The sequence below is a fragment of the Cnephaeus nilssonii genome (assembly GCF_951640355.1).
Source record: "Cnephaeus nilssonii genome assembly, chromosome: 20".
Classification (NCBI taxonomy): Eukaryota; Metazoa; Chordata; class Mammalia; order Chiroptera; family Vespertilionidae; genus Cnephaeus; species Cnephaeus nilssonii.
Window position 1 is genome coordinate 28,555,562 of NC_137091.1, and position 12,459 is coordinate 28,568,020.

At 52.4% G+C, this 12,459-nt stretch overlaps 2 protein-coding genes across 9 annotated transcripts in view; both read right to left on the minus strand.

Moving 5' to 3' along the window:
* SLC38A8 (solute carrier family 38 member 8) overlaps positions 1 to 3,699 on the minus strand; it is a 38,160-nt gene extending 34,461 nt beyond the window's left edge. For 7 of the 8 annotated variants that reach the window (XM_079800555.1, XM_079800553.1, XM_079800552.1 and 4 more), the window contains exons 1-2: positions 2,513 to 3,699; positions 1,973 to 2,157 (exon numbers count right to left, since the gene is read on the minus strand). In XM_079800555.1, coding sequence (XP_079656681.1) covers positions 1,973 to 2,155 — 183 coding nt within the window. In that variant the 5' untranslated portion in view covers positions 2,156 to 2,157; positions 2,513 to 3,699. Of the gene's footprint in view, positions 1 to 1,972; positions 2,158 to 2,512 lie in introns of those variants that run through there. The other variant, XM_079800557.1, reaches the window with a different exon arrangement.
* Positions 3,700 to 11,235: 7,536 nt separating this feature from the next.
* Positions 11,236 to 12,459, minus strand: part of MBTPS1 (membrane bound transcription factor peptidase, site 1) — a 62,655-nt gene continuing 61,431 nt past the window's right edge. The window contains exon 23 of the mRNA XM_079800353.1: positions 11,236 to 12,125. Within this exon, the coding sequence (XP_079656479.1) occupies positions 11,929 to 12,125 (197 nt within the window). The 3' untranslated portion in view covers positions 11,236 to 11,928. The remainder of the gene's footprint in view (positions 12,126 to 12,459) is intronic.

Here is a 12,459-nt window from a genome sequence, read left to right on the forward strand (position 1 = left end):
GTCGGCTGCTAAGCAGGACAGGCAGCGGCGGCAAAAACACCCGGCGGGCCGGATAAATGTCCTCGACGGGCCGCATGTGGCCCCGCGGGCCGTAGTTTGAGGACCCCTGCTACAGGGTCTCCAACATCTCTCACCCAGAGCCTCTAAGCTCTGTGAACACGGGGGCTGTGGCATTTTTTGCTCACCATTTAGTCCCCAGAGAAGTGCTGACACATAGCAGGCACTCAGTAGACAGGCACTTGAGGATGAAGGGAAGGGGGGTGGGGAGAATGCCTCTGCCAGTGAGGCATTCCGGGAGGGACCCTGGCAGACAGCAAAGAGCCCTTATTGCTCATGCCCAGGCTCCGCCTCTGCAACTTCTGAGGGTCAGGTTCATTAAATCTTAGTAATCCTCCAATGCTAACGGGTCATGAGAGACCTACCACCTCTCGCACCACTGACCTCCTGGTGGTGGGAATGTTTAATTGCTCCCCAAGTCCAAGTTGGCCCCTTGCAGAGGGGATAGGGTAGAAGTCTCCCAAGAGGAGGGGAGAGGCGGGGAGGGTCTGAGTGCACATTACCAGTCTGATTCCTTCGCTTGTCCAGGGTTTCAATTTATTCAAGTCTTTAGACCACACTGTACAATGTGCAAGCCATACTAGCAGCCTCCACGTCACCAGGAGCTCATCAGGATGCACAGCCTCAGACCTGCCCAGCCCTGCTGAGTCAGCATCTGCATTTCAGCAAGGTGCCCAGGAGTGCTGCAGGGGTGTGAGGAGTGGGGGCCACAGCTCTGCTTCACAGCCCTGCCTGCCACGGAGACTGGGCACCTCTGTGCCCAACCACACCCCCTACATTAACTCCTCATTGTCTGAAAGGACAGCCTTTTGTTTTGTTAATCTTCACCCTAGGATATTGTTTTCCATTGTTGTTTTTTTAGGGAGAGTAGAAGGGGAGGGAGGGAAGGATGAGGGGGAGAAGAGTGAGAGAAAGAGAAAGAGAGAGGGAAAGAAACATTGATTGGTTGCCTCATGCACCAGCCCCAACCGGGCTGGGGATAGAACCTGCAACCCAGGCACCTGCCCTTGACCCTTCAGTGCGAAGGCTGGCGCTTTAACCACTGAGCCCACTGGCCAGAGCTGAAAGGCCAGCCTTTCTGTTGCACCCATCCAAACAGTTATGTTGCACCTCTCATGCACCTGGATAAGTCCTTCCATTTCCACTGGGGCACAGTGCAATGTCACCCCCTCAGAGTCCTCTAACCACCTGTCATGTTGCTCCACCCTCTGTCATGTGACCCTCCTAACACTACCCACTGTCTGAAATATCTTATTTGATATTTCAGGTATCTTGTCCCCAGCCCTGTGGCCTACACACAGAACAGGGCCAGTAAGAACAGGACCATTATCAGCTGGCTGCCATGGAAAAGCATTTGGGATACCTGTCAGAGCTTACCACAAAACACGGGCTCCTGGCAGCCAGGAAAAGAATCATTGCAAACAAGATAAAGCTGCGCTAATCAGTGGTTCTTCTCTGCTACAGCCGCTCAGCCCTGACTTCCTGGAAAGGGAGCTCAGCTGGAAGGCAGGCCCTGGAAGTGGCTGCCGGCCTCTGATACAGCAGAGGGCCTGGCCCAGCTCGGGTGGGGGTGTCCCAGCCAGTCCTGGTCCTGACCTGATCTGAACGTGGACCTGAGACCAGCGGACAAGTGAGGTCAACTGGCCAGGCGATTGCTCAGAGACCGAGTGTTCTCAGCGCTTTCCCAGCAGAGATGTCAGGTTCATTGGGTCCAGGTGCTGTGCCTGGCAGCAGATTGGGCAGGTAGAGGATGTTGTGTGCCCAGGTACAGTTATCTGCTCCCCTCCTGAGCTCAGCGGGCAGAAAATCAAACCCCACAGATGTACACAGTTTCTAAGACAGGCAGCTCTGCTACTGAGGATGCTACCTGGATCCTGCCCGGGGAGACCCCCCAAATAGCTTCCCAGGGGCTTACCAGCTCTACCAGGAAGGCGGGGACCACCCCACCGGCCTTGTGGAAGGCCCAGGGGAAGTTGAGCAGGCCGGCCCCCAGCGCAGATTTCAGGAGGATGAAGACAGCGCTCAGTGAGGACAGACCCCGGCTGGCGGTCACGGGCTTTTCCAAAAGGCCTCTTCCTCCAGGAGTCTGTCCCTCCATGGCTAGAAGCAGCAGAAGGGTGGAGAGAACAGTCTTCACACTTTCCCGTTCATAGCCAGTATCATTCTCCGTTGTCCCAGCTACCACATCTCCCTCTTCCTGCACCTCTGCTGCCCCTTTTCCTTGCTCACTCATTGGCCCATCACTTCTCTTCCTCTTTCCACCTCCAGAAATGTCGCCCCTGCCCCTCCCCCTCTAGCTTTCTACCAGCTTATCCTCACTCCTGCTCTCCAACTAAACTGAAGGACCCCTCCTCCCTCCCCCTTCCTCTTCTAAACCTTGAACTCCTTCCTGCCCATCACAGCCCTCGGCTCCCTCCCCCCATTTCCCCACCTCTCAGACAGCCCTAGTCCTTACCACCAAGTGCAAACTTCAAGGTGAGAGACAGGAGGGACGGAGACTCAGGCTCACTCCAGGTGGTTCCGCTGCATTTCTTGGGCCCAGAGGGGTGGAAGAAGGACGATTCCAGCTCTGCAAGGGCAAGTCTTGAGTGAGTCCTGAACTAAGGGAGCCCTAAAGAGCATGTGTTTGGGTCATGTCCCAAAACCTAGGGGAGGAGGGACTTGAAGTCAGGGCCATCTGTCCCAAGAACTTGCAGCTTCTGAGACTTCTGGCCTGAGGAAGTCTGAAGGCTCCCTCCCCTCCTCCCTGAAGGCGGGGCTTTACCGACTGCGGAGTGGGAGAGGGAGATCAGCTGGGAGAGATCAAGGGGCACACCTGATCTCATGCAGTGACCTGGGTCAGTTTCTCCAATGGCTCCTCCCTCCATGCCTGAGACCCCCAGTATGAGGGGGGAGGAAAGAGCTCGGAGTGCAGCATCTGTCACCTGTTAGCAGTGATCTCCCCAAGCCCATCTGCACAGGTCTGTGTGTCCGCCTCACCAGGGGGTGCAGGAAGCTGTAGAGGGAGGCAGGCAGAGGCCCAGGCAGGCAGCAGGTACTCCGTGGAGAAGCTCTCCACTGACCGTGCACAGAATCACCTGGGGGTCTTGTTAAAACGCAGATTCCTGTTCATCCCATCTTGAGAGGAGTGGAGAATCACGTTTCTCACAAGCTCCGGGAGGCAGGTGCTGCTGGTCCCCGGGCCACCCTTTGAGTAGAGACCACCAATCTGACCCCACACATTGTCAACTGATGGCAGAGTATAAAAAAACGGCCCTGTTCCAGAAAATGCAGGCCTAGGGAAGTCAGATCTTGAATTCAGATGTGACTGTTTATCCCTGGTACCCAAGGCTCAAAACCCTGTGTGAGGGTGTGTTAACACACAGATTGTGGGGCCCCATCCCTAGCGTTTCTGATTCAGTGGGTCTGAGAATCGCCTTTTCAACACCAGCTCCCAGATGGTGTTGATGCTGCTGGGCTGGGGACCCCACTTTGAGAACCGCTGCCTCATATTAGAAACATCTTCAATGCCCAGGGCCTCACCCAATCAGCCCTTATCTGTGGGACACCAGATCCGCCCCACACTTTTTCTCCATGAAGTTTCTAACTGTGTCACTTCCTTGGGGCCCACTCTCTTCATACCTTTTCAGGCTCCGCACAACAGGTGGTCAATAAACGCTTGACCTGCAGTGTGGCTGGCCTCCCAGCATGCACCAGTGAGAAGGGAGCAGGATCATGGCTGAGGAGCTCAGAGCTGGGCCATGTCTCTGGCAGTGTTTACACTGGCTCCAGGGGAGCTGCCTCAGCTCACAGAGCAGGAACTGGGCTCAGGCAGGGGAAGCCAGTGGCTCAAAAGGTCATCACTGGCGCCCTGGCTGGGTGGCTTGGTTGGTTGGAGCATCGTCTGTACACCAAAAGGTTGTGGGTTCAATCCCTGGTCAGAGTGCATAGGGGAGGCAACTGATGGACGTTTCTCTCTCTCTTCCTTCTTCTCTCTCTAAAACAAAAGTAAAAAATCAATGAAAGAAAAGGTCATCACTGCCAAGTGACAGGACAGGGTTTTGGCCCTGAGTGGGTGTCATCCCAGCCTGCAATGCCATGATGTCTCCCACACCATGCCCTGACCCTGACAGTGCCCTGGACAGGAAGGGGTGAAAGAGTGAGTGAGTGAATAGATGGCAGGATGAGAACACAGACTCCAGAAAAGACAAAAAGGAACATCACATACTTTCCCGGACAGGTTAATCTCCTGAGTCGGCTGTCACAAATAATTCTCACTGGTCTGGAGGCGAGAAGTCTGAAGTCCAGGTGTCAGCAGGGACACGCTCCCTCCAAAGGCTCTAGGGGAGGGACCTTCCTGTCTCCTCCAGCTTCTGGGGGCTCCACAGGTTCCTTAGCTCGTGGCCACATCACTCAAACCTCTGCCTCTCTCTTCAAATGGTCTTCTTCCTGTGTCTGTATCCGTCCTTTTTCTTATAAGGACAGTGGTGATTGGATTTAGGCTCCCTCAGATAGTCCAGGATGATCTCATCTCGACATCCTTAACTACACCTGCAAAGACCCTTTTTCTAAATAAGATCACATTCAGCCCTAGCCGGTTTGGCTCAGTGGACAGAGCATCAGCCTGCGGACTGAAGGGTCCTGGGTTAGATTCTGTTTAAGACCACATGCCTGGGTTGTGGGCTCGATCCCCAGGATGCGGCGTGCAGGAGGCAGCCGATCAAATGATTCTCTCTCATCATTGATATTTCTCTCTCTCTCCCCCTCTCCTTTCCTCTCTGAAATCAATACAAACATATTAAAAAAATAAATAAGATCATATTCATAGGCTCTGGGGCACGAATGTATCTTTTAGGGGTCACCATTCAGCACACCATACCCCACAGATCTGGGGTCTGATTGTGCTCGCAACCACTCAGTCAGACAGTAATTCGACAAACACGGATTGATTGATTGAGCACCTATGCATGCCAGGCTGGGAGAGGAGAAAGAGTGGACCATGAGACTCCAGGAGGGAGGGAAATCGGGAGGAGCTTCTTAGAGGAGGTGCCAGGAGGGAAGACATTGGCGGGGGGGGGGGGGGGGGTGGCGAGTGCCTGTTCGAAGGCTCAGCCCAGGGAATGAGCCAATGCTCCCAGGAAGGCCGAGGTGTTCTGAGGTTGGGGTTCCTTGGGTGGAGAGCCAGGTCAAGGCACCTGGGAAAGGACTTTCTTACTGCACCAGGGTCTGAGGCGGGCCTGGGGCATGGTGGGGAGGGAGAGGCTGTGGCAGCAGGTGGAGGCCTGCAGCAGCAAGGCTGATATAGGCTCTCCCAGGCCTTCCAATGTAGCCCCAACTTCTACTTTCCCTCCCAAAGCTGCCCCAAAGCAGAGAGAGAACAGCGGCTGTGGCTTTGTACTCCTTAATCTCAGCTCCCGCACCTGCCTGGGTCCCTCATTAGCTGCCCATTAATGTGCATGACTTAGAAATTGGCCACTGGGCTGTGAAATTCCACTCAATGGGAAAACCTCTTAATTCTGAGGGGCTTTGCTATGCTCTCTGCCAGCATCCCAGGGCTGGGTGACCTTTTCGTAGCAGCAGAGAAGCGCCCTGTGGGGCCCATCTGTGTGGGCGGCAGGTGCTCCCGGGCACAGGAAGGCAGTGAGGTGGCACTCGGGTGCCCTAGGATGAGGCAGGTGGTGGTTTAGCCCAGTGCCCGCCCACACTCAGGAGCCATCTTCCTTCTCCGGTGTCACCCTACCAGGGGAGCAACTGTCATCAAGGGTTGTTCCCTCGGTCCATCCTTTCCTACTCCTCAGAGTGCGATGGGTCAGAGACAGGTTAGAAAGTTCCAGGAGAAAGTGACCTCAGCTTGTTTCCCAAGAAGTGTGATAGAAAGTTCTGGAGACAGGTCTCAGGAGCCAGAGTGCCTGAGACTGAAGGGTGACCTTGTCACTCACTGACTGTGACCAGGGCCTCGCTGGTCACCTGTGAAGTGGGGTGATAACACTGCTACCCTGCAAAGCTGTGGGAGGGTTCCATGAGAACGCTCACGACCCAGAAGTGGGCATGCCTATTAGCTGTTGTTGAAGCAAGGGCACATCACATTCCATTTCTGACACTTATGTGTTTTCCCTCTGCCCGATTCTGAGCTTCGAGAGCAGCGTTCTGACCCCTGGCCACACAAGAATGCCCAAGGACGTCTTTAACTGCCAATGCCGGACCCACCATCAGGGCTGCAGATGAAGTTGGTTGGGCAGGTGGGCTTCGAGTTTCTGTGAAGCTCCCGGGACATGCTAACGTGCTGTGGAGCACGGCAGTTCTGAGCAGGTAGGGGCCCTGTCTGACCCTGTCCCTGAGCTCGCAGTCCCCTCTTTTCCCTGCAGCTTTCTGCCCAGCCGGCCCACTGAAGGCAGATTAATAAAATGCTGTTGGGAGTAAACCAGACACCGAAGGGGTAAAGCCTCAAGGTCTTCAGATGACAGGAACCGTGGACTTTTAAAGGCAGCTCGATCTGTGGCCGTTAACCAGGAGGGACACAAGTCCTCCTGCGAGAGACATGTGACAGCTAAGGGACAGGGAAACCCAGCGGGGTCAGCCCCTGGAGATGTCCTCGGCTGAATGGCCTGGCAAATGGGACTTGGTAAATGAGAGCAAGTTAAGGATCCTGAGATGGGACAAGTGTCCTGGATGATCCAAGTGGTCCTTAAAACAGGAATGTAGGAGAGGTCAGAGGTCAGAGAGGAAAAGGTGAAGTGATGACAAAAGCAGAGGTTGGAGTGATAATAAAGAAAGGGGTCACAAGCCAAGGCATTTGGGAAGCCTCCAGAAGCTGGAAAAGGCAAGAAAGCAGGTCTCCTTTGGAGCCTGCAGAGGAAGCATCCTTACTGACACCTGATTTTAGCCCAAGGAGAATTTTTGGACTTCCCACCTCTAGAACTGTAGGAGAATCCATGTGTCGTTTTATGCCACAAATTTGTGGTGATCTGTCTCAGCAGCAATTGGAAACGGACACACCAGCACCCTGAGCTCCCCACCCCGGGGACTCAACAGTAGGGGTCTCTTCTGCAGAGCCCAGTCTGGAGACTCCAGGTGAGACACGGCCAAGTCCTGCCGTCCCCTCCGTATAAAGAGGGGCTGGTGCCAGAGCTATGACCCGAGTCCTGCTCTGGATGAAAGGGTACTTGCACCGGGAAGGATAAGGCAGTGTCTTCAACATTGAGATGCTGACCTTCCTCCTGCTCACTGCATCCTGAGGACACTCCATGGAGGTTTCAGCGGCCAGAGAGAGGAGGAGTCACAGGCCTGGAGGAGGGCCAGCTCTGGGCGCAGAGCCCCTGCAAGGGCATCACCTGGGTCCTGACCCCCAGGAGCCTCTCCAGGTCTCCAAGCCCGGGGCTTCCATCCTGCCGGTTCACAGAATCCCCTGGGAAAACTTGGTGGCCAAATCCGTAGAACATAAAATTCACCATTTTAAAATGGACATTCAGTACATTTGCAATGTTGTGCAACCACCACCACTATCCAGTTCTAAAAATCTTCATCTCTCCCAGAGGAAACCCATACCTGTAGCTATTCTCATCACCCCCTCCCCCAACCCTGAACAACCACAGATATGCCTGTCCTCATAGATGGGCTCATACACTGTGTGGTCTTTTGTGTCTGGCTCCTTGCACTTGGCATGTTTTTAAACTGGTCCATTTGACAGGTGAGCAGACGCAGTGCAATGGTTGCTGGGCAGGTTCACCAATGGCAGGGACCATTCCCGCTCCCTCAGGTTCCTCGTGCACAGGGCTTGATCCTGTAAGAGCACAAGATGGACAAGTGCACGTACAGGGAAGGTCTCAGACCTGCGTGGTCCTGGCACTGGGTGGGGCTGAGGTGGTGCAACACCTTCAAGCTCCTGCAGTCAGAGCCCCTCCTAACTTTCCAGGAAGAGAGTGGTTAATGGTGAGTCCTGGGGCCCAACCTCACCCCCGGCCCCTCTTGGTTCCCAGGGCCCCCATGGTCTATCTATGATTGCTATGGGTTGGTTGCTTGTGTGTTGTTGTTTTTTGTTATTGTTGTTGTTTAAAATATAATTGTTCACTAGGACAATGAGAGGACACGCCGGAAGAAAAGGTTCCCTGAAGCAGAGAGTTGGCTTGGCCCAGGCCCACAGCCTTCAAGTCCATCTGTCACCAAGATCTACCACTGACAGGGCTGACATAACTGAGTGCTGGCGTGCCAGCACGTGGCTGTGGGATGGCACAGGGCCTGATCAGTGAAGGCCCACGAGCAGGAAGTGGCCAGGCTGGAACTGGACCCAGGGCCAGAGCCGCAGTTCAACACCTGTGCCCTGCCCGGTAACATCCTCTCTAGAACACTCCTCCCAGGTGGGCCAGGTATCCCATGGCAACCACCTGACAAGGCCTTTCTCCTTGGACAGCGCTCCCACAACTCTACTCTGTCCCAAGACCCCCTGTCCAGCCATCCTCCCAATGTGTCACTGTCCCTAAAATGAGGCAGACACGGACATCATGCAGATGCCAGAAGGAGGGACAGAGGTGGGCACTCAGGCTTTGTGCCCATCCTGCCTGCACTGCTCACTGTGGATTCTGGAAGGTACTGAGCCCAGCTGCCGCTTCCTCTGTGAATGGGGCAGTGATGCCTACTCGCCCGTGTTGGCGCACAGGTGAAATTAGTGCACATACTACACGTAGCGCAGTGAGTCTGGCTCCCAGCTCCTAACAGTACCAGACAGGGAAGGAGCCGCCTTCGGTTCTGTTACTCCTCTATTAACACAGCCTCTTTGGCAGGCACATCACACTGCTGCCCGTTCCAGGCACCCTTTCTTTGCCCCAGGGCTTCAATACTGCACAGAGCTGCTCTTTATTCAAAGACCAACCAGCCTTTACGTGTTGCTACTGAACTTCACCGTTAGATTATCCCTCATGCAGGTTCTCTTCTTGGAGCTGCAGTAACCACAGGTCCCTAAACATCTTGCTATCTTAACAACTCTTCTGTTCTTGACTTAGCCTTACTGTCTGGGTGTCTGTGCTTGTCCTTACCTGTCCTCTCCTGTCCCAACTACATGACCCTACAAATGTGCACCAAGACAAATACGCCCTGAGTGTGCTCGCTCCTGGGGTTGGCAGGGCCACCTCATCTAAAGAGCAGGACCCGTCTCTGCAGTGAGCAAGCAGGGCAGTGAGCGGCCTCGGCTCAGGGAAGCGGGGAGGCAGAAGAGCCAGTCCCGAAGGCAAGTGACACATGTAGACATACACCTCAGGCAGGAACAGGGGACACCCGGGTCCAAGCACCATCATTTGGAGGTGAGGCATCCAAGTTCGAGAGAGACTGGTGAGCCGGAGGCTGCAGCCAGCAGGGACTACAAACTCAGTGCTGCATGGGGACTAGAACTTCATTCCACAGTCACCCCGCTATGGTGTTTGGATAACTGTACGATAGAGATGGAGAAGCTTTGCCTAGTTTACATGAAACTTTCTCTAATTCAATCATTTGCCAACATTAAAATGGGAGGTTTCACAGATTTCAGGCTTCTCTAGAAAACTTAGGATGTGCTATCCCCGAGACAGGGCCTGGGCGCTCCAGCCTGTACCAACCCTGCAACCTGCTGTTTTATGCTGGGGCCATGTCCTCATTCCCCTGTGGGACAAGGATGGGCCATGACTCTGGCTGTGGAGGGTAGGCAGGGGGACCAGAAGGCTCCATAGCAAATAGTGAACAAGCCTTTGTTTTGATACGTGGGAGCGACACTCAGATCCACAGCCCATCTCTAAGGGCAGCATGCTGTTCTCAGGGGTGCTTGGGATGGGAAAGCTTTGTGGGGCCCTCGGCAATTTCTCCAAAGCCTCAAACCAATAGCAGCCACAGAGTGCACTTAAAAGTGCAAGATCACCAACGTGACTTGCTAAGGAGAACCCATCATAGGAGCTGAGCCTAATAGTTGCTCCCTTATCCCTGGGCCTTTTTCTCCCCAGAACTTCATCGGCACCTTGATCCCACATGGCCTCTACCACCTCCTTTCCAGTCCGTCTGTCCTCACCTGTGATGTGAAGGCTGATGTTCAGCTAGTCAACATAAAGACTGGTCAGGCAGGGGTTAAAAACAGGTTGCCTTAGACTGGTTTCTTAGAAATGCCACCTAGTAGATAAAATGGACTTCATCAAAATGAAAAAAATGTTATGCCTCAAATGATACCATCAGGAAAGTGAACAAAACAGACAGAATGAGAGAAAAGACTTGCAGTCATGTGTCTTTGGTAAGAGACTTGTATCTAGAAAATATAAAGAACTCTTACAAGTCACTAATAAAAGAGCAGCCCAATAAAAGAATGGGCAAAGGCTCTGAATAGACATTTCTCCAAAGAAGATATACAAATGGCCAGGAAGCACATGAAAAGATGCTCAACATCATTAGTCTTTAGAAAAATGCCAATCAAAACCACAATGAGATACCACTTCACACCACTAAGATGGCTAGAATAAAAAAGATGGACAATAACAAGTGTTGGTGAGGATGTTGAGAAACTGGAACCTTCATCCACACTGATGAAAATGTAAAAAGAGGCAGCCACTTTGGAAACAAAGAGTTGGGCAATTCCTCAGAAACACAGACACAGGAGCTATATGATTTTACTCCTAGGTATCTACCTAACAAAAATGAAAACTTACGTCCACACAAAAACTTGTACACAAATGCTCAGAGAAAGCGTTACTCACAATAGCCAACAAGTTGAAACAACTCAAATGTCCATCAACTGAGAAATGGATAAATAAAACGAGGTCTATCCATTCTGCCATAAAAAGGAACAAAGTACTGACTTGCTCTCATGAGTCTTGAAAACATGCTAAGTGAAAGAAGCCAGTCACAAAAGCTATATGTTGTATGGTTCCATTTATATGCAATGTTCAGAATAGGCAAGTCCGTAGACAGCAAATTAGTGGCTGCCATGGGCTTTGGGGGAGGGAATAGAGGTTGACTGCTAACAGGGTTTCCTGTGGGAGTGATGAATAGGTTCTAGAATTGTGGGGGTGTTGGTTGCATGACCTTGTGAATATACTAAAAACTACTGAATTGTATGTATACTTTAAAAAGGAGATTTTTATAGTACGTGAATTACATTCAACAAAAATTAACAGGCTAATACAGAACCCATTCCAGGCTATCATCCAAGAGAAATGGGACAGGAGAAAACAGAGCCCGTGACACAATCCCTTTTAGCTTCATACAGGTAATGCATATTTATTGAAAATTTTCTTCACCGACAATGGTGAAATCAAGACCCCAAATTACAAAACATGATGGCAGTTGAGACTTATAAAAATAAAGCGAAGGTCTATGTTTCACAGATCTGTGCAATTGCCTTCAAATCTCAGTCTGTCCTTTCATCAAAAAGGAGATCACGGAATCTGTGTTATTCCTCATGATGGAATAGTAAAAAACTGCATTCCGTTGACAAAAAAAATAGCTTTGCTTCCAAATAGCACAAGTCTTTAAAGTGACTTTTCTCCAACAATAAATATAGAAAATAGCCGTAATGAGCATTTCTTAGCTTGGTCAGAGTTGTGTCGTTGTTGAACAGTATATCCTCCCTCTTGGGCTTGAGACCCCGGACCGCCTTTGCTGTCCTCCAAGTCTTTGGTGCATGCAGCGGCTGGATGAAGTCCACCTGAGGCTGATCCACAGAATCCCTCCTGAGGGACCCTGGCCCTGGGACACATTGAGATGTACACGAGCCTCCATGCATCACAAGGGGAAGCCTGTTTAGACCAGCCTCTCAGACCCTTGCAGCTGAAGACTAAGGCCCTGTAAGCAGACGGCTCCTCTAGAAACATCCCAGCTCCGCCTGCCCACCAAGACTGTCAGGAAAGGCTCTCTCTGGCTCTCACAGTCAGTAGTCTGACGTCGTCACACAGAAGGGGTCTTTGGTGGGTGAACCTGCTGCATGAGCTGTGGGCGCTTCACCCTGGGTTTCCTCCGCTTCGGTCTGCTTTTGGCCTTGTTGATTTGTACCACAAAGAAGGCCAGGACCACCATGGCTCCCAGGAAGGCAAAGACGGGAATGGTCTGGCCCACCTCCTGATTGTAGCGGCCAGGCATGATCCCTGCAAGGGGACAGCGGTGAATGATCAGTAACACCACAGCCTCTTCTCCCAGGAGAGGCAGGCTCATCAGGAACAAAATGCTAACTAATTTCATTAGCTGGCCTTGCAGAGCAAACATAATTTTTAAACCTTAGCTAAAGTAACACAGGGAATTAGTAGAGAATGAATCAAAGCAACCTGCAGGTGCGTTCTCAGATTGGCAGCTTCTAAGTGTGGGTGTGGGTGTGGGTGTGCGTGTGCATGACTATGGGGGGGGTGTGTACAGGGAGGTCTGTGCTCACCTCAGACAGAGACCAGGACTGGCCTTTCTCCTGTCACAGACACTCTATAATAG